The sequence below is a fragment of the Thamnophis sirtalis genome, unplaced genomic scaffold, assembly GCF_051295495.1.
Source record: "Thamnophis sirtalis isolate CommonGarterSnake01/CBP01778 unplaced genomic scaffold, rThaSir2_p1.2 scaffold_10, whole genome shotgun sequence".
NCBI lineage: Eukaryota > Metazoa > Chordata > Lepidosauria > Squamata > Natricidae > Thamnophis > Thamnophis sirtalis.
Window position 1 is genome coordinate 72,713,410 of NW_028261390.1, and position 21,544 is coordinate 72,734,953.

Below are 21,544 nucleotides of genomic sequence, written 5' to 3' on the forward strand. Positions count from 1 at the left end.
CTCCTTCTCTCCTTCCTTATTATTTTCTATGAACAACTCAAAGTGGGAAATGTATCCAATACTCCTCCCTCCTCTTATTTCCCCCCGAACAACAACCCTGTGAGGTGAATTGGGCTGAGAGTAACGATCAACCCATGAGCCAACACAGTTCTAGGCTGCTTCAACAGAGACCGTCTAAGGTTAAAGTTTTGGGGGTTTGGGGAAGAAACCACAGAGACAGGAAGAGCATTCCAGGCGTTGACCACTCTCTTGCTGAAGTCGTATTTTCTGCAATCGAGTTTGGAGTGGTTCATTTTGAGTTTGCATCTATTGTTTGCCCGAGTATTATTGAGGTTGAAGCTGAAGAAGTTGTTGACAGGTAATGGACAATTTTGTGTACTACAATTAAGGCAGGCCGAGGGGGGCGTATTTCCACGTTGTCCAAGCCCGAAATTTCGAGCTTTCTGGCCTAAGGGGTTTTACTGTGAGCAGAGGGGTGGAGTATACCCCAAAATGATAAAGAAACATGACTGAGATCCTGTGCTCTGGTTTTTAAGAAGAGACGGGACCTGTCTGAAGTGGTCTCCTTGAGCAGGGAGCTGGACTAGAAGACCTCCAAGGTCCCTTCCAGCTCTATTCTGATTAATTGATCTGATTGATCTTGTTCTTTGATCGGACCCACCTCAAGGGGCTGCCAAAACCCCAGGAGTCTTTGTAGACCAAGCAGGTGGCAACATCTAGCTAACCTTGGTTGACTTGCAAAAGAAGAACCGAACTCTGCTAGTTTGTTAGTAAAAAAACCTTTGTTGAAACTCCGAAGTGTAAGCAGCACCAACAAATGGAAAGCAAAGCGTTTCGCTATTCCTAAGAGGGTTAGAGCAGATTTAATGGGGTTGCTTCGACTGTTGTTACCTGTGTTCACCTTGGCACAAGAACATTCCTGAAGGAACATTAACAGATTAACAGAGTCAGAAAATTCCTCCTTATTCCCAGGTTGAATCTCTCCTTGGTCAGTTTCCATCCATTGTTCCTTGTCTGGCCTTCAGGTGCTTTGGAGAATAGCTTGACCCCCTTCCTCCTCTCTGGGGCAGCCCCTCCAATATTGGAAGATGCTCTCCTGTCTCCCCTGGTCCTTCTCTTCCCTAGACTAGCCAGGCCCGGTTCCTGCAACCGTTCATCGTATGTTTGAGCCTCCAGTCCCCTCATCCTCTTTCTTGCTCTTCTCTGCACTCTTTCCAGAGTCTCAACCACTTTTTTATAGTGTGGTGACCAAAACTGGATGCCATACTCCAGGTGTGGCCTTACTGAGGCTTTATAGGGTGGTATTCAGCGGCGGTCCCTGCAAACCGGTTGGTCGCCGAACCCGGAAGTAAGTAACTTCCGGGAACGGAGAAGGGCCCACCCGCGCCCGCGCGCCCGCGCCCGTTCCTTACCCGGTTTTGATGAATTCTGCGCTTCCACGCATGCGCAGGATGCATACAGCGCCTGCGCGATCCTCCAGGAGCATCGCACAGACGCTAGTACGTATGCGTGCGCCGAACTGGTTGGAACGGGACGAGAAACCCACCCCTGGTGGTATTAGTACCTCCCTTGATCTCGATCTTGACTCCTTCTTGCACCATCCATCTCCTTTGTTTATTGTGATTTTTAGTGACAGGAGAGGCCCCCGGGCAGCCCTGAATGTGTCAGGTTATGAAACTGAGCGGCAGAAAAGAGATTGCGGCTATTGTTCCCAGAACAAGTGCGCTAATAAAGGGCTGTCAGGAAAATAAGTGAAAATTTGATCAGCCAAACGTGAGCATTTTTCTATTAGCGTCAGCCATGGGTGCCTATTAATATAAGGGGGGTCCCTGAAAAACAACAATTATTGGAAGGTTTGTTTCATGTTTTTTTTCCCCCAGCTACGTAAAAGGATTATGGCTTTATTAGAGGCAATGAATGCTCCCTGGGCTGAAGCAGAGCAAGTAAGCCTCCAATTCAATTTTAATGCATTGTTGTGACTTAGTGAAAGTTAAGAATTAAGATTGTCGGGAGAAATATCAGCAACACCCTCAGATATGCAGATGATACCACTCTAACGGCAGAAGATGAAGATGAACTAAAAGGCCTCTTGATGCGGGTGAAGGAGGAGAGTGCAGAAGTTGGTTTGAAACTCAACATTAAGACGACTAAGACCATGGCATCCGGCCCTCCCAATTCCTGGCAAATAGATGGGGAAGAACTGGAGGTAGTGACAGATTTTACTTGCCTGGGCCCCAAGATCACCGCAGAGGGGGACGGCAGCCAAGAAATCAAAAGAGGCTTGCTCCTGGGGAGGAAGGCAATGGCAAATCTAGACAGCATCCTAAAAAGCAGAGACATCCCCCTGCCAACAAAAGTGTGTCTAGTCAAGGCTGTGGTTTTTCCAGTTGCAACGGATGGCTGTGAAGGTTGGACCACAAGGAAGGCTGAGGGCCAAAGAATGGAGGCCTTTGAACTCTGGTGCTGGAGAAGACTCCTGCATTGAGTCCCTTGGACTGCAAGGCCATCCAACCGGTCAGTCCTAGAGGAGATTAAGTGAACTAATTGTCTCCTGCAAACTCCACTCCCCTTTCGTTGCTCTTTTATTTCCTCTGGGAGGGGCCATTCACCATCCACCTGTGGCCTTCCTCCCAAGTCGACCCCTGTTCTTTAGCCATTCCCTTCGTCTGGCCACTCTGCGCATGCGCACACTGGGAACAGGCTCCAGCTGTTATTCTGCCCCACTGATGTCTGACTCTGAAGGCAGCTGATAACTGTCGGATGGCCCACAACTATTTGTCTGGAAGGAACCTCCTTGGTTCTCATCACGCAACGCTTGGTACTTACACAGCCTTCTGCTTCCATGCGAGCCAACACGGTGGATCTGCAACTTCCTGTTTGCTTCTTTGTCCTTGATGCCCAGTTTCGAAATGGGTTTTTGTTTTGATGACTTTGAAATTGTAGCTTCTTTCCTTGATGGTTGAACAATTATCTTTGCTGGCTGTTGACGTTATCTGCTGCAGGGAAGGAATTTCAAAAGGTAATTTACTGCGAAGAAGTATTTTTCTTTTGTCTGTCCAATATCTATCTTAGATGAGTAATTCCGAATGGGTTAAGATTAGGAGAAATTGGGGAAAAAAATGGTTTCTTCTTTCTCATTTTTATAAAGCTCGGTAAACTCAAAAGATTATTCATCCTTTTCTTTCTTTAAATGCTAAAGAGGGTTTAAATTGGTTTTTCCCCCCCATAAAAGTCTCCACTTTCCTTGATCATTTTGATTGTGCTGTGTACTATATTCCTTTACTTTGAAGATAAGGTATCCAGACACATTATTCCTGCATAACTGTAGAGAATAAATCATTATTTCTGATATTAAAATCTTTGAAAATATGTACTGGTGCATAAGCTGTTATTTTTTGAAGCTGTTCAGAATTGTTCTTTTTATAGTTTTTTTTTTCATTATAAAGTACTTTTGGCTAACCTACTTTATAACAAATAGTAAACTAGATGAATATAAACTAGATAAATATTGGAACTAAAGTTGGCATATTTCCTATGGTGATGGCGATAGCAGACTTATATACTGCTAGACAGGGCTTTTACAGCCTTCTCTAAGAAGTTTTACAGAGTCAGCCTCTTGCCCCCAACCATCTGGCTCCTCATTTTACCCACCTCGGAAGGATGGAAGGCTGAGTCAACCTTGAGCTGGTCAGGATCGAACTGCCGGCAGTCAGCAGAATTAGCTTGCAATGCTCCGTCCTAACCACCAGGGGACTCTTTGCGAAGACTACTCTAGTGGTGCCTTCCTATTGTTGATTGGTGTATTAATGGCTGTTCAATTGGCTGTTGTCTCCTTCAGCTGCCAAGCCTTTGCCTCCTCAGTGCCTCATAAATTGGTGGTGGTTCCACCACAAAACCGCTGATTGATTGATTGATGATTGATTGGTTGATTTTGCCTTCCTTCCTCCCAGGATATCCAATTGTTAGTAGCATGGGTTTGGGGATGTTTTTTAATCTGTGTGTGTATGTAAATTTAGATATAGTTAACATCAAATATCAGTATTGTTTATCTTGCTGTAATCCAGAATGAGAAGGATTATACAGAGTGATTTTTAAGTCCATTCATTCAATATTCTGCCAAGGTTCTGTTGACAGATACTTAGCTGTGGATTTGTTATGGTCCAGTGCCTTGAAACTCTGCTTTTAGCAGCTTTCTTTGCAGAAGATGGAGGGGGGAATAAATCCTGATAAATAGAAGTTGGGAGGGAAGGTGGAACACAGAGCAGAAAAGGTTCAGAATATTCCATAACTTGTGTTGATGGGCAGGTCACAGCCACGGCAAGGAGCATCTTTGCATAGTAACGAATAGCTGTGACTCTTCGAGCCAGTCAGAGCTAAGGGTCGTTGTCCTTGCTTTGGCTACAAGCACCTCAGTCACCATAATGTGCTTTTATGCAATGCTAAAAAAGTTTGCTTGAAATTGCAGTTGGTGTGAAATGTGACCAGGTTGCTGACTAGGACAGCTAAAAGCATCAAATGATGGATTAAAAATAACCGTGTGGGCTACCAGGTGCTTACGGACACAGAATTTAAGATGCTCTGTGTGTGTGTGTGTGTGTGTGTGTGTGTGTGTGTGTGGCCTTTGAGGCTCTTTAACCCTCAAAATGACGTTATAGAGCATTGCACACCAGAACAACTAGACACAAGGACAGTTTTCTCCCGCTTGCCGTCGCTCCGCTAAACAACTGATTCCCACAACACTCTCAAACTATTTACTAAGACTGTATTATTACTGTGACCCATCTCCTTTTCTACTGATGGCTATAATCTTGTTGCTTGCAGCTTTATGATTTATATTGTTTTATTTAGTTTCCTAGTATGATTTTGATTGCTTATTTAGTATCCTATGACTATCACTAAGTGTTGTCTCTTATGATTCACGATGAATTTATTTATGATGACTATGATCATGATGGATCACTTCTAGCTTTTACGCACACTGAGAGCTTATGCACCGAAGACAAACTCCTTGCGTGTCCGATCACACTTGGCTAATAAAGAATTTATATATAAAGAATAAAGAAAAGAGCTGAGGTGGCGCAGTGGTTAAATGCAGCACTGCAGGCTACTTCAGCTGACTGCAGTTCTGCAGTTCGGCTGTTCAAATCTCACCGGCTCAGGGTTGACTCAGCCTTCCATCCTTCCGAGGTGGGTAAAATGAGGACCCGGATTGTTGTTGGGGGCAATATGCTGACTCTGTAAACCGCTTAGAGAGGGCTAAAAGGCCTATGAAGCGGTATATAAGTCGAACTGCTATTGCTATTGCTAATTTTAACCTAGCCTTTAGGAGCCAATTATCTGGTGCATCTAATTGCTCCGATGAGCAGGAGGGTTGGCTGGAAGAACTTAGTTCTTGCACGACTCCGATTTTCTCTTGTTTTTTTACGGCCCCTTTTCAAATGATTCGAAGAAGCCTTGAGCTGGCTTACAAGATCCAACAAATGGACATTTGTCCTGGGACACATTTATTTACCTTCATTCAAGAAGAAAATGAGATCTAACAATTCCATAACAATCCAAGTCCATGCTCTGCTAGCACCTTTATTTCCTTCATTGGGACCCTTGGAGAAAACAGTCAAGTTTTCTATTTCGTTTTACAGCACAGCCTCCTGTTTAGAGTGAAGGTCAATTTAGAGGAACTCAAGGTCTGTTGAAAGCAATTGTGTGTTGTTGTTTCTTTATTACCAATCTGCTCCTTGATTGTCTGTTGTGTGTGTGTTCCATCTGAGGTCAAAGCCTTGGTAAAACCTTGGCGATTAGATTGAGGCTTTCTCTTTGGAAGGAGATGACCATTTGGTGACCATCCTTAGCAAAATCACTCTGTCCAGGTATAACACCTTTTGGTTGGCTTTTGTAGAGGGTGTGGATCAGGGGTGTCAAACTCGATTTCATGGAGGGCCACGTCAGGGTTGTGTTTGATCTCGGGAGCCCCGGGTGGGTGTGGGTGAGGTGGGCATGGCCTGCTTAACGTTACTCGTGTCAGGGACGCCTGTGGTGGCCTGAATGCTCTACCAGTGAAAATGAGCTCCCAAGCTCTGTTTTCGGCTGCGACAGCCTCCTGCAACCCTCTGCCAGTGAAAACTGCAACCCTCTGCCAGTGAAAACGGACTCAGGAGGACCGCCATCCTGAGCTCTGTTTTTGCTGGCAGAGAGTTGCAGGAGGCCGTTGCAGCTGAAAACAGAGCTTGGGAACCTGTTTCCACTTGCAGAAGATTGCAAGAGGCCGTTGCAGCTGAAAACGGAGCTCAGGAGACCATTTTCGCTGGCAGAGGGTTGCAGAAGGCTGTCGCAGCAGAAAATGCAGCTGGGGAACCCGTTTTCACTTGCAGAAGATTGCAAGAGGCCGTCGCAGCTGAAAAGGGAGCTAGGGAGCCTGTTTTCACTGGCAGAGGGTTGCATGAGGCCATTGCAGCCGAAAACAAATCTTGGGAGCCCATTTTCGCTGGCAGAGGCACCACAGGCCAGTCTTTCACTGTTTCCAGTGCAGCCCTGCGGTCCAGATCTAAGCACCCCATGGGCCGCATCCGGCTCACGGACCTGGAGTTTGACACCCCTGGTGTGGGTTGTCCTATAAATAGTGTGAAAACTCATCCTATTTTCGTGGCTTGCTGGCAGGCCACTGAAGCAAAAGATGGAGTTCGGGAGTTGCGTCCCTTGAAGGGGTTGAAGGGGTTATCATGGAAGCCAGAACGATTGGGAGCATCTCTCTTCCTCTCCTGCATAATTCGCTCACGGCACTCTAATTGCAGTGGATAAAATATATTTCGCCAAGTGAAACCTCTTAGCCCACATAATTTGAAGGGCAGACTGGATTTAAATAGCGTTGCAAGGCCAACAGAAGTGGGCAGGTTCATGGCAGCCGTTCTCCGATGGCAAACTGAAAGAGGAATATGTCAGTGCAGCTGGTTTCCTGACTGGTGGCATAAATTTGAATACATCTGCATAGCTTTGGAACCAGCAAATGAGGAGTGAAAAGCGAGGGCAGAAGGCCGAACAAAGTACAAAATCCCAAAATCAACCCGACCTCTTTTTCTTTCTCCGTTTGATGAATATCAATTTAGCCTCAGTTGTCTATGAAAGTTTATACGGAGACTTCGTAAATATCCTTTTCCTTGTATCCCTATTGCCCGGCGGGTTCTGTTTATAACATTTGGAGGGTTTGTTCCTGTTTTTCTTTTGCTGCCAAACCTATTTCATGCGAGAACTTTGTTCTGAATTCAGAAGATAATTTAATTTAATTTATTGAATTTATAGTCCGCTCAATCCCGGAGGTATTGTGATAGACGACAAGGCTTTCTTGTTTTGTTTATTTATTTTATGTATTTGGTTTGTCAAACAGGTGCAAGTTAGCAGATATAAATATAAACATGGACATGAAAACAGGAAATGGGTACAAATATATGGGGACAGTAAGACAGGGACAATAGGCACGCTGGTGCACTTATGCACGCTCCCTTCATGGACCTCTTAGGAATGGGGTGAGTCATGGGTGAAATCCAGCAAGTTCTGACAGGTTCTGTAGAATCGGTAGTGGAAACTTTGAGTAGTTTGGAGAACTGGTAGCAGAAACTTTGAGTAGCTTGGAGAACCGGCAAATGCCACCACTGGCTGGCCCCAAGAGTGGGGAGGGAATGGGGATTTTGCAGTATCCTTCCCCTGCCACACCCACAAAGCCACGCCCACAAAGCCACGCCCACAGAACCGGTAGTTAAAAAAATTGAATTTCATCACTGGGACAGTAGACGGTTGAAGGTTGAAGCTGTGAGGGGTTTGAGGATGTAACAACGGAGTCAGGAAGAGCATTCCAGGCGTTGTCCTCTCTGTGGCTGAAGTCCAGTTCTCTGATGAGAAGGAAGAAGGACTCTCTGGAGAAGAGCCTCATGCTGGGAACGATGGGGGGCAAAAGAAGAAGGAGGGGACGGTGGAGAAGGAGGGGGCTGGATGGAGTCACCGAGGAAGCAGCCGGCGTGAGCTTCAATGGATTCCAGGGGATTGTAGAGGACAGGAAGGCCTGGAGGAACATGGTCCATGGGGTCAGACATGACTTCGCAACTAACAACAACAAAAAATACTTCAAATAAAAGTTTTAACATATTGCAAACAGGGCTTTCTGCAGAAAATTGATATCTGTACGCATATTTAAGCAAATTAGTTTGGTACATTCATCAACCTACAGTCTGATCAATAAATTAAAATTACTTTAATTAGATCGCAACAAGAAGAAATATGTTATGACTGAAGTCCCAGTCAATTTATCTTTGCCTACAGTTGAAGCACATTCTGATATTATTAGTACTTTGGTTCCCCCAAAGAAACACCACATTTCAAAGATGCATGGAGTGAAATTACAGACAGTATAATTCCGGAATAAATAATATCTCAATTTTTATGTTCTATTGGCCTTTACAAAAACTTCATAGTCTCCTAGTTTTTACATTGCTGTGAAGTATTCTCTGTTGCAGCCCCGGCCCTCTGGAACGATCTCCCCGTAGAGATCCGGACCCTTACTACCCTTCCGGCCTTCCGTAAAGCAACTAAGACTTGGCTGTTCCGGCAGGCCTGGAGCTGTTGAAGTATCCAGCTCCACTTTAAGTTATGAATGTTGCTGTAATTTTAAATTGTTGTATTGTTTTATATGTTCCCCCCTCCCTTTTTTTATTGTAAGCCGCCCGGAGTCTTCCGAGAGTAGGCAGCATACAAAACTAATAAATACAAATACAACGGACGAAGTCTGTGCCTCGTGTTGGCCCAGAAGCAAGAAACAGACCCAAGAAAGCAGGGGGTTCAACTAATTCTTCACAGCAGCCAAATGACAAAGGTCTAACTCATTCTCATTACTGTCTCTCTATTACTGTGTCCCTTCACTTTCTCTATCTGGACTGTAAAGCAATGAGGTTTAAATGCGGGGAATAATGTATCGTGGGAGGATGTCATGTTTAACGTACCGTTTGGAGGTTGGTGCATCTTCTGCTCGTTCGGGGATTAATTAAAACATACATTTGAGTTGGTGGTTTATGTGGCAGGGTGCAAAATAGCAGCACGATCTCTCGTCTGACAGCTCAGATACGGAAGCTAGAAGAGCAGGTATGGCTACACCTTTGCAGGCAAGAGGGAAAATGGGAATTTTGCAAAGGTGTATGCCTCTTAATTATTTTATGGCACCTAATACTTTCAATTGGATTTCCATGATCCATTTAGTTAAAAAAAAAAGAAGAGCCCTCATGTCACGTGGAACTTTTAAATATATATGTATTTACACACAGCACTGTCCAAAGATGTCTCCGTGTTCATGTGGCCGGCATGACTCAACGCCAAAGGCGCACGGAACGCTGTTCCCTTCCCATCAAAGGTGGTTCCTATTTTTCTACTTGCACTTTTTACGTGCTTTCGAACTGCTAGGTTGGCAGAAGCTGGGACAAGTCACGGGAGCTCACTCCGATACGCGGTGCTAGGGATTCGAACCACCGAACGGCTGACCTTTCTGATCGACAAGCTCATCAACCTAGCCATTGAGCTACCGCGTCCCTTTTACATTTTAGTAGTTATTCTATTTCTACCCATCAGCTCTTGCCCATTTTAGTATTTCAATTCTTGTTGACGTTTTGCCATGTTTTCCATACTCCTCCCTTGGGGTTTTGCATCTCCTTGCATCATTCATATTTGATTTAAGTATTTCTTCTGTCTCTACATCTACCTCTCACCACCCAACTTTTTATAGTAAAAAATAACACTTGCACCTTTTCTAATGAGAAATTTAAGAGAAATCTGTCTATTTTTCTTCCCATTTTGGGCACGAACGAAGCATACCCAACGTGAAAAAGGACCAACTTCATGGAGTAAAAACGGAGAGGTGTTTTTGGCTCCAGATAATTACAATATACGATTGTGGTGGTGATGATGATGATGATAATAATAATATTGATTTATTCTTTTGAAGTTCCTCCAGAGGGAGAATCCTTACCTCCATCCTCTGAGAAAAAACAGTGGATAACCCCTTATTGTTATTAAGAAATCTATCTACAAAGGCTGCTTGAAAGATGAATGATTATGACGTGCAAAGTCTCTACAATCAATAGATGCGTTGCTTTGCAGCTTCTTTTAAAACAGAACGTGGTTAAGTGTCGGTGGATGTGGCTGCCTGAGGAGAATAAATAGCATTAAAAAAATAAAATAAAAGCAGAGCAGGGGAAAAAAAGGGGGGGTGATGACAAGTTCCATCTGATTTCTTTCAGATTTTTTTGAAAGGATTCCTGGGTGCCAAGGAGTTTTTTTGAAATTTTAAAGATCCCCAGAAGGCTTTTTCCGTGGGGGCCTTTTGGAGCCCGATGGAAATAAAGCTGAAATTCCTTTTGTGAATACTTCATCACTTTGGATATTGCTCCTTTCGTAGCAATCATCTTGTCCCCTTTTGAGTCAGATGTTGGCAGCCTGAAGGTGAAGAGAATTAATTGTAAGTTTCTCGAGGTGCCAGGATATTTGCCCGGCCTCTTGATGAAGCATGAACTCAAGAAGCGAAAGAATTTCTGCTTCTGGTTAAGGAAGACCTACTCATCTTCTCAACAGTCTGTTCTACTCTTAATGGTCACACCGTCGTCCACTTCTCTGCAATGTTCAGCCTTCACACTGATGGATTCATTATGTCCCTTCATTTTCAGTGACGGGTTTTTTAAAAAAATTACTACCGGTTCTTTGGGCAGGGCGTGGCTTGGTGGGCATGGCAGGGCAAGGATACTGTAAAATTCCCATTCCCTATAACAGCTTCAACTCTTCCGGGAAGGCTGTCCACAAGGTTCAGGAGGGTGTTGATGGGGATTTTTGACCATTCTTCCAGAAGCGCATTTGTGAGGTCACACACTGATGTTGGACGAGTTTACCACTTCGTGGCTGAGTTGCTGTCATTCCCAAACACTTCCACGTTCTTATAATACAGCTGACAGTTGACCGTGGAATATTTAGGAGCGAGGAAATTTCACGACTGGATTTGTTGCACAGGTGACATCCTATCACAGTTCCATGCTGGGATTCACTGAGCTCCTGAGATTCTTTCACCAATGTTTGTCAAAACAGCCTGCATTACTAGGTACTTGATTTTATACACCTGTGGCCATGGAAGGGATTGGAACACCTGATTCTGATTATTTGGATGGGTGAGCGAATACTTTGGACACACACACACACACACACACACACACACACACACGTATGTATGTATGTATGTATGCATGCATGCATGCATGCATACATACATACATACATACATACATACATACATACATACATACATACATATATATATATATATATATATATATATATATATATATATATATTAGTGTTTTATTTGTGCTGATAAATAAATAAAGGGAGACAGCACAAATAAAACACTAATATAACAAAGGCAACAGTAAAAATATTGGGTTTCTGTCGTGATGGACTCTTGTGACAAGCCGATTTAAAACTTGTAGATAAACCACTGTTTGAAAGACCAAACCTCTATGTACTCTATTTTGCTCCCGGGTTTCTCAAAATAGTAGCCACACTGTGCACACTCTGACACAAAGATTTCTCTTTCTCTCACAACCATGTGCACACACAGGCATGCTAGCGCTGAATAATAATCTCTCCAAATATGTGTTTAATTTTGGATGAGTTGAAGGAAGCTTTGGCTGAAGAGAAACTCAACTCCACAAGGCGTTCAATATACGTGCCGGAGTATTTTCAAAGCTGCTCCTTCAGAGAAGCACATCACTTTTTCATTACCTGCTCTCTCTCTCTCTCTCTTGAATTGATTGTACCTTTTGGAGCTCCCGTGTTCAAGATTCGTCACAGAGAGGCATTCTAATTTGATCTCTGTAGAACAGCTTCCTCGCTTCGCAAGTGGCATAAACTAGTTGTGCTTCCTGGGCGCACAAGACTGTATAAATTTGCTTTCTAGCAAACACTGCCAGGCATTTGGCATCAAGCTTCTTTAAAGAAACTGTGCTGAAGAAGGTTTATTCATACTGGGAAGACCGTGCTTGAATACGGCATCCGGTTTTGGTCACCACAATGCCCAAAAGATGTTGGGACTGTGGGAAGAATGGAGAGAAGAGCAAGGAAGATCATTAGGGGATTGGAGGCTAAAATATACAAAGAACAGTTGTAGGAATTGGGTGTGTCTAGTTTAATGAAAAGAAGAACTAGGGGTGATAGTGAGAGCAGTGTTCTAATGTTTGAGTGGCCGCCACAGAGAGGAGGGGGTCAACTTATTTCCCAAAGCACCTGAAAACAGGAGATGAAGCAGCGGGTGGAAACCAATCAAGGGGAGAAGCAACTAGAACTGAAGAGAAACAGTGGAACAACTTGCCACCAGAAGTTGTGAATGCTCCCACACTGGAAGTTTCTAAGAAGATGTTGGACAACCATTTGTCTAAAATAGTATAGTGTCTCCCACTTCAGCAAGGGGGTTAGACTAGAAGACCTCCAATGCCCCTTCCAACTGTGTTATTCTGTTCTGCCCTGGAAGGAAAAATTTGAACCGAGGAAGGGAAAATTAGGTGGAGAGTAAAGTTTGGTGTCCATGTGTGAAGGAGAAGGAGACCTGGGATACACTTACCTTCCAGGAGGACCAGGCTATTGACAGTCTAGAAGACCTCCAAGGTCCCTCCCAGCTCTCTTATTCGGTAATATCCTAAAGGAAGATTATTCCGGAGGTGTTGATTGTTTTGGTGTGCAGGATGCTTGTGTGTTTTCTCTTCTTGTAATCTTAGCTGGCTGCTTTCATTTCAACTGCAATCCTCTCTCCAACACTGCCAGTAGATATAAAGGTAGTCCTTGACTTACAAAATTTCATTTAGTGACTATTTGAAGTCACTGCGGCACTGAAAAGTGACTTATGATGAGTTTTTCATGCTTACGACCATCGCAGAATCCCCATGATCAAACCTGAGTCACATTTATGACGGTCATGTTATCCCCTTTTGCTGACCTTCTGACCACCGAAGTCAGTGGGGAAGCCAGATTCACTTAACGACCGGGTTACTAACTTAACAATTGCAGTGATTCACTTAGCAACGGTGGCAAGGAAAGTCGTACAACGGGGCAAAAATCATTTAACAATTGTCTCGCTTAGCAACAGGATTTTGGGCTCAATTGTGGTGGTAATAATATGTGGTCGTAGTAATAACGGGCTCCTAATAAATGACTGGATTCCTTTTGAAACTTGGCTCGAGGCTCATGAATTAATTAGGGCATCTTTTGTAAACCTGACATCCAGCAATGGCTGGCTGGGGAATTCTGGGAGTTGAAGTCCCCAAGTCTTAAAGTTCCCAAGTTTGGGCACCCTTGAGCTACATGATCTGAAGTCTAAGCTCTTTTTCTGTAAGTCCACATTAAAAGGGGCTGCTGGAGCTTTGACTGCAAAAGTCTCAATCTTGCAGAATTTATAAATGAGTTTGAGATTATAAATGAGTGTGAGTGTGTGTTTGTGTGTGTGTGTGTGTGTGTGTGTGTGTTTGTGGGTGTTGGAATCTTTCAGCTAGAAAGGAAAAATTCATAATAGAAATAAAGTTTGATTTCAGGAGAGTTAAGAGGATGAATTCAGAACGGTTGATTAGAACAAGGGAACTGAAGGATTGATAGTCTCCTTAATGAAAATAAGCCAGCTGTATCTTGGCAGAGTTAATGGGGAAAGACCAAGATAACAGCCAGGAAAACAGCAGGGGCTGAATTAAGTAAAATACTAGAGCCAGGAATAGAATGGAATGGAATGGAATAGTATAGAATAGTATAAAATAGTATAGAATAGTATAGAATAGTATAGAATAGTATAGAATAGTATAGAATAGTATAGAATAGTATAGAATAGTATAGAATAGTATAGTATAGTATAGAATAGAATAGAATAGAATAGAATAACAGAGTTGGAAAGGACCTTGTAGGTCATCTAGTCCAACCCCCTGCTTAGGCAGGAAACCCTACACCACTTTAGACAAATGGCTATCCAACATCTTCTTAAAAACTTCCAGTGTTGGAGCATCCACAACTTCTGGAGGCAACCTCTGTTCCACTGGTTAATTGTCCTCACTGCCAGGAAATTTCTCCTTAGTTCTAAGTTGCTTCTCTCCTTGATTAGTTTCCACCCATTGCTTCTTGTCCTGCCTTCAGGTGCTTTGGTGAATAGTTTTTTTTTTCTTTGTGGCAACCCCTGAGATATCGGAAGACTGCTATCGTGTCTCCCCTGGTCCTTCTTTCCATTCAACTAAAGATATCCAGTTCTAAGCACAATGTTAGCAAAACAACAATGCTATATGGGAATGTCTTTCCGTATCCGCTCTTAACAAAGACACGTGAACGTTTGCTTCTTGTAAATAGGTTTTATGCGTTTGGGTGGATCTCAGTTTGACCCAGGAAGCAGCCTCTGAAAGGCCGGGCATCTTTGTGAATGAGTTAGTCCCTTAGCAAGTAGATGTGAGTCTGCACCTTTTCTACCATAATTTCAACTGAAACGATTCCCTGCCAGGGGTCAGGATGCTTCTGGATGGCAGCCCAGTCTCTGCCGCTCACTCCTCTACGCTGTGCAATTCAGAAGCTGAAGAGCTGGACCAGACTAAGGAATTAACAGAAGGAAATGCACTGGCATCAGAAGCACACAATTTGCAGAGTTAGGCATGGTCCAAAGCCTGGCCATGAAGAGAAGCAATCTGGAATTAAGGAGAAACTTCCTAACAGTGAGGACAATCAACCAGTGGAACAGAAGTTGCCTCCGGAAGTTGTGGCTGCTCCATCACTGGGGGGTTTTAAGAAGAAACTGGACAGTCACTTGTCTGAAATGGGATAGGATCTTTTGCTTGAGCGGGGGGGGGGGGGAGTGGGTTGGACTAGAAGACCTCCAGGGTCCCTTCCAACTCTCTTATTCTATTGTTCTGTTATTGTTATTGTATTTGTATCCTCCCCTCTTTCTCTCAAATTGAGTGCTGGAGTAATACTTTCCAAACCTTTTTTTTAAAAAAAACATTGAACTGTTAATTCAATTTCTCACTCTCTCTCTCTCTTTGCTCAAGTTCATTTTTATTTCTCTTTATTTGAAAACATTTCAGTGACTTGCACAATTTTGCTGCAGGGAAGGATAAATATAATTTGTAGCTGAAATTGTTAGGGAGTGTTAGACTGAAAATGTAGGAGTCGCAAGTGTAGTAAAGATAACTCCATCTGTTTACAATTTGCTTGGCAGAGCTATTCAAATAAATATAGAAAATTACATTTTATATTGTCTCTCTAATAACAAGACAAATTCCTTGTGTGTCCAATTACACTTGGCCAATAAAGAATTCTATTCTATTCTATTCCATCCATTCTATTCTATTCTTCATTCCAATATTCTATTCTTTTCCATTCCTATTCCTATTCCTTTCATTATTATTCCTATTCTATTCCTATTCTGTTCTAACTAGATCTGGTGTTTACCCATCTCAACAACTTTAAAATATGTGGACTTCAGAATCTGACTGGAGAATTCTGGGAGTTGAAGTCCACACATCTTAAACTTGAAAAGGTTGAAAACATTGGACTAGATTTAACCTAGTTTTAGGTAAACCGTGTGTATATATATAGCTAGCCTCCTCCCCCACCCATGAAATGGTAATTAGGAAGATATTTGAATGTGCTGAAATGGACAGGATGACCATAGATTTAAAAGACAGAGAAGAGTCGGACTGTTGTAAAATTGGGAGTAAACTCTACAAATGGCTAGAGAATAGAAGCCAAAACAAGAAATTGAAGTTTTAAAAACATTCAACGGTTTTTCATTTTATTAAATGCTTTGAAATAAAACCGAAGCTGTACATGTTATGCAGTAGTCCTTCAAGAAGCTTATTCCTGGAGTCTCAAATTCTCAGGCTTAAAATGCAAATGCATGGATCTTGGGGTGTTATTTGAGAGAACCTACCGATTCTGACATAGTATAACCATCCTCATCAGGCTCAATTTTGGGTCCGTGAAATAATCTAAGTTTATTATAAGCCACACAATATCTTATGCCACCAGACTTCAAATTTGGATTGAGAAAACTTTCAACTACGGCGCCTTCAGTCTGACCTAAAATTACACAAAATTATCGGCTACAATGTCCTCCCTGTCAATGACTACTTCAGCTTCAACCACAACAATACACAACCACACAATAGATAAAAACTCAAGGAAAACCGCTCCAAACTTGATTGCAGAAAATACAACTTCAGCAACAGAGGGGTCAACGCCTGGAATGCTCTACCCGACTCTGTGGTTTCTTCCCCAAACCCCCCAGATTTTAACCCAAGACTGTCTACTGTCAACCTCACCCCATTCCTAAGAGGTCTGTTAGGGGCACGCATAAGCACACGCCTTCTGTCCCTGTCCTACTTATTCCCCACTTATTCGTACCCATTTCATGTATCCAAAATCATCTTTATACTTATATCTGTTATCTCATACATGCTTGACAAAATAAATAAAGCAAAGAAAAAAATTTCACTAACATAGCAGCTGTGAGATGGTCTTCCCCGTGCCACCTGGAATTGAAAACAGTTGCCCAACTCCCACCTTATGGGGTCAAATAACAGTTGCTTCCAGAGTAGCTTGTAGGGAAGGTTTACAGCCCCCTTTGTGTTTAAGATCTGGCGACCACCTCTTCACTATTTGCTCCTTTGGAGTCTTACTTTCCAATGTCGGCTTCTTAACATCCCGTGCGAGGATCCCATGTTAGATCGATTTAGTTTCCCAGGCAACTAAATATCCACAACAATGCTTTGCTCACAAGCGGCTAGTAGAGAAGGGAGGAACCAAAGAGAGTGTGTGTGAGAGAGAGATTATTCCCAGATGTTCAGCCGTTACTCCAAGGTGGATCGTGTTCTACAAAGGGTACTTGTGTGAGATGACCTCTGAGACCTCGGGGGCAAATGCTACCTTTCTCCACTCATGGCTGTGCTGGGATGGGTTGATGGACAGACAGATCATCCCACTAAGCCAGAGACTTTTATCTGGCTGCTACTTCTGGTCTCTGTTCGGGTCCATGGAAGACATTCGCCTCCCTGTCAGTCACTCCTCCTCAGTCTTCCTTCTCACTTTCCTCCACTTTTCCTCGCCCGAGGCTGTCGGCTTCTTAAGGTGGCTCCATGGCTTTACACGGAGGTCCAGGCACCCCAGTTCTTTCCTCTGTAGCTGAGGTAGACCATGAAGCATCATGAACTTGGAAGGACTTGAGATGATAGCCGTCCTGGTGATGATTGTCCTCTTTGTGAAAGCGCTGGAACAATTTGGTCTGGTTGATTCTGGCTTTGAAGGTAAGAGGCATCCATCACTCCTCAAAGTAACGGTGGGCTTCTGAATGTTGAGTAGGGTGATGAAGGGTGCCTGTGAGGAGGATTTCCCTTCCCTTTTCTCTTTTCACCTGCTACTCCTCCGAGGAATTTTTCAGAATTGATATTCAAGCATTGCTGTCTTGAAAAATCCCCTGACGGGAAATGTTCTCTCCAGTGCTTTGAAGGAAGGGGGGTGTGGTGAGAAGAAAACTTTGGCTAAGATCTTTGCTGGCTGTGCACAAATGCAGATTTGGATTAACAGGAATGTGTTGTGTTGTGTAGGGAGGGAGGACGGGGGGAAAGGAAAAGAAAAGGAGATGTTTAAATTGTGCTCCACTTTAACAAGCACAATATTCCAGGGAAGTAAAGGTTTCGTAGAATTGTTCTGTCAATAGCTTGGGGTGAATTCTTTTTCCACTGTTAAGAGTTTGAGTTATATCTGGGTGCATCTTACTTTTAACCTCTTTCCGAGAATTCATGCTTGAGGGGAAAAGTCATTTAGATTTTAGGAAAAAACACTCCTTTTTTCCCTGTTGTTTTTCAAATTGTAAAACAGCTGGGAAACATCTGTGCTTGCAATGCATCCAGAGAGTGATCAGCGAATGCAAATTACGCAGCAAGAGGGATGTTGTCACATTTTTCAGAGTGCCTGGATACTCTTTTAAAATACCTCTTTAACTTGCCTCTACGTAGATTGTAGCTCTGAGTGACACATGAAGAACTTCTTGTCCATCTAAATGACAGCTTCCAATTTTCACTGCTCAAAACTGTTGAGGATTAAAACTGGCAAAATGTGAATTTCTCGGTTTGGTTGGAGTTGCGGGTTGTCCATTTATGTACTCATTTAAAGAAAGGATTACGACTCTTACAACTCTTACAAGAGTTAACGTATGAATTAGTCATATTAACATATGAGAAAAGTTCTCAGTGCAGTTTTTGTTTGTTGAGTTTTGAACCTTTAGGAAAACTACAGAGAAGGCTTAACAATCAGCTACATCTTAGGAATGGTGATGCTTGCTCAGTTGTGCCCATCACGTTTCTAAGGTTATTACGATAGTCTTAATTTGTCCTACTACATGGAAACCATGTTTATTTTGTGGTGGGTTCGTAATCTCTACCTTCATGTCATATAGGCTGTGTTCTTATTCTGTTTCCAAAATATAATGTTAAGTAGATCGTTAGACATCCAAATTGCTTATAGTGACGTTGTAGGTTGCCCTGATATGTTATTAATCCATTTATTTGTGAGCTCAGAACTGACTCCGAAGCTCCCTTTTATTCTTATTACACTCATTAGCATACAGTGTTATCACTTAGGGCCAGAGCTGGCTATGGCCAGTTATTTTTAGGATTCATTCATCCTGTTTTCCACATTCCCATGCGCTTTCATTGTTTCGTGGTACACTATGGCACATCCTGTGGGAGCATTTCTCTGCACTTATTCCCACAATATGCTGACTCTGTAAACCGCTTAGAGAGGGCTGAAAGCCCTATGAAGCGGTATATAAGTCTAACTGCTATTGCTATTGCTACCTCTTTCTCAGTCTTTGCAACTTTAAGATCTATGGCTGGAGAATTCTGGGAGTTGAAGTCAACATGTCTTGCAAATTGCTAAGGTTTGGAAACTCCACTCTACAGATGTTTGTCTGTGGAGAGTCTCAGTCTTCCAGGTCAAGGTTGTCCCAAGGGTGTTTTTTTTCCCAAGAGGCAACTGGACTTTCTGGTTTTGCTAGAAGACGTTTCGCTTCTCATCCAAGAAGCTTCTTCAGCTCTCTTCTAAATGCCTCTGGAGATTGTCAGTCATCCAGGTCATCCCATCCAGGTGGGTTTTTTTCAAGAGGCAACTGGACTTTCTTGGTTTTTCTTCAAAGACTTTTCGCTTCTCATCCAAGAAGCTTCTTCAGCTTTCTTCTAAATGCCTTTGGAGATTCTCAGTCTTCCAGGTCATGGTTGTCCCAAAGGGGGGTTTGTTCAAGAGACAGAGCTGAAGAAGCTTCTTGGATGAGAAGTGAAAAGTCTTCGAAGAAAAACCAGGAAGTCCATTGCCTCTTGAAAAAAAAAAACCTTTGGGACTCTTCTTCCTTGCTGTGTTCCTGGTTAAAAGAGCCAAGGTGGCGCAGTGGTTAAATGCAGCACTGCAGGCTACTGCTAGATCAGCAGTTCAGCGGTTCAAATCTCACCGGCTCAGGGTTGACTCAGCCTTCCATCCTTCCGAGGTGGGTAAAATGAGGACCCAGATTGTTGGGGGCAATATGCTGACTCTCTGTAAACCGCTTAGAGAGGCCTGAAAGGCCTATGAAGCGGTATATAAGTCCACTGCTATTCCTGGTAGCACCCAAAATTCATGCAAGGGTGATTTAATGACACAAGAAGTGGAGAAAAAAAATGCATTTAAACCCATGAGTTCTTTGATGAGAAACCAAAAAACGTGGTGTTTTTGCGAGAAAAACTATGTGGAAACATAGGAAAACTGTTTCTTGCAGAGGAATATATTTCCAAGGAATCGTTCTTCCACAGCCCAGCGAGTGGCACTACTACTTTAGAGTTCAGCTACATTAAAATTACAAAGCATTTTTTTTCTAATATGGTGTTTTTGTAAAATGCCATTTCTAATACTTCATTTACGGGGGGTTCTATTAATAGGCTAAGAAACAGGTCGTGTCTGAGCGAGACGGAGCAGGGAATTAACCAGCAGTTAGTCCCAAATGCAAGAAAAAGGATTAATGGGGGGGGGATGTTTAAAGGTTGAATTATTTTCCTTTGTTTGTTTTAATGGGGTAGTTTGAAGACCATTTGGCAGGAGAATGGCTTCAAAATGAGACACACCAAATCATTAAAATATACAAAGCTACTAGGATGACCCACTATATTAAGGTTCCCCTCACACATCTGTGCTAAACATTCCCGACTCTAGGGGGCAGTGCTCATCTCAGTTTCAAAGCTGCCCAAAGACATCTCTGTGGTCATGTGGCCGGCATGACTCAACGCTGAAGGCGCACGAAACACTGTTCCCTTCCCACCAAAGGTGCTTCCTATTTTTCTACTTGCATTTTTTATATGCTTTCAAACTACTAGGTTGGCAGAAGCTGGGACAAGGAATGGGAGTTCACTCCATTACGCAGCACTAGGATTCGAACCACCGAACTGCCCACCTTTCCAATCAACAAGCTTAATTCTATTCCATTCCATTCTCTATTCCATTCTATTCTACTCTCTTTCATTTTGTTTTATTTTCTCTATTCTATTCTATTCTATTCTATTCTATTCCATTCCATTCTCTATTCTATTCTATTGTCTCTATTCTATTCTATTCTATTCTATTCTATTCTATTCTATTCTATTCCATTCCATTCTCTATTCTATTCTATCTTATTTTCTCTCCTCTCCTCTCCTCTCCTCTCCTCTCCTCTATTCTATTCTATTCTATTCCATTCTCTATTCTATTCCATTTCATTCTATTCTATTCTATTCTATTCCATTCTCTATTCCATTCTATTCTACTCTCTTTCATTTTGTTTTATTTTCTCTATTCTATTCCATTCCAGTCCAGTCCATATTCTATTCTATTCTATTCTATTCTATTCTATTCTATTCTATTCTATTCTATTCTATTCTATTCTATTCTATTCCATTCCATTCCATTCCATTCTCTATTCTATTCTATTCTATTCCAGTCTCTATTCTATTCCATTTCATTCTATTTTATTCTATTCTATTCCATTCCATTCCATTTGATTCTCTATTCCATTCTATTCTACTCTATTCTATTCTATTTTATCTCCTGTGTTCTGTTCTGTTCTGTTCTGTTCTGTACCGTTCCATTCCATTCATTCTACTTTTTGGCACCGCCTACAAGGAATGCTACACACGTTCTACTTCGCCCATCTTAAAAATGCCTTCCACGCTTGTTCATTGACATAAGGCCCTATCATTAAGAGTGGAGACCTTCTTGGTGAAGATGACATGCACACATTCTGTCCTATTTATACAAAGTGTAGATGGCCCTGGATTTAAGATAATCCTCCTGAAGGAAAGCGGAAATGGAGATGGGGATGATGGGTGACCACTGCTGCCTTCATGATGGTAAGAATTTAAATTAAAACTTTGGCAGCAGTGATGATGAATGGGTCACCTTTCCTATTTTGAACGAAAGACAAAGCTTTCCTTTTTCTGTTTGTTTTTAAAAATGC

The 21,544-nt window shown here is 42.6% G+C and overlaps 1 protein-coding gene across 4 annotated transcripts in view; it reads left to right on the top strand.

Annotated features, from left to right (window-relative positions):
• KCNIP4 (potassium voltage-gated channel interacting protein 4) overlaps positions 1–21,544 on the top strand; it is a 231,698-nt gene that overhangs the window by 96,762 nt on the left and 113,392 nt on the right. The window contains exon 1 of one of the 4 annotated variants that reach the window (XM_087724902.1): positions 15,886–17,336. The exons of the other annotated variants lie outside the window; for them this stretch is intronic. Coding sequence (XP_087581028.1) covers positions 17,237–17,336 — 100 coding nt within the window. The 5' untranslated portion in view covers positions 15,886–17,236. Of the gene's footprint in view, positions 1–15,885; positions 17,337–21,544 lie in introns of those variants that run through there. 4 annotated transcript variants of the gene reach the window in all.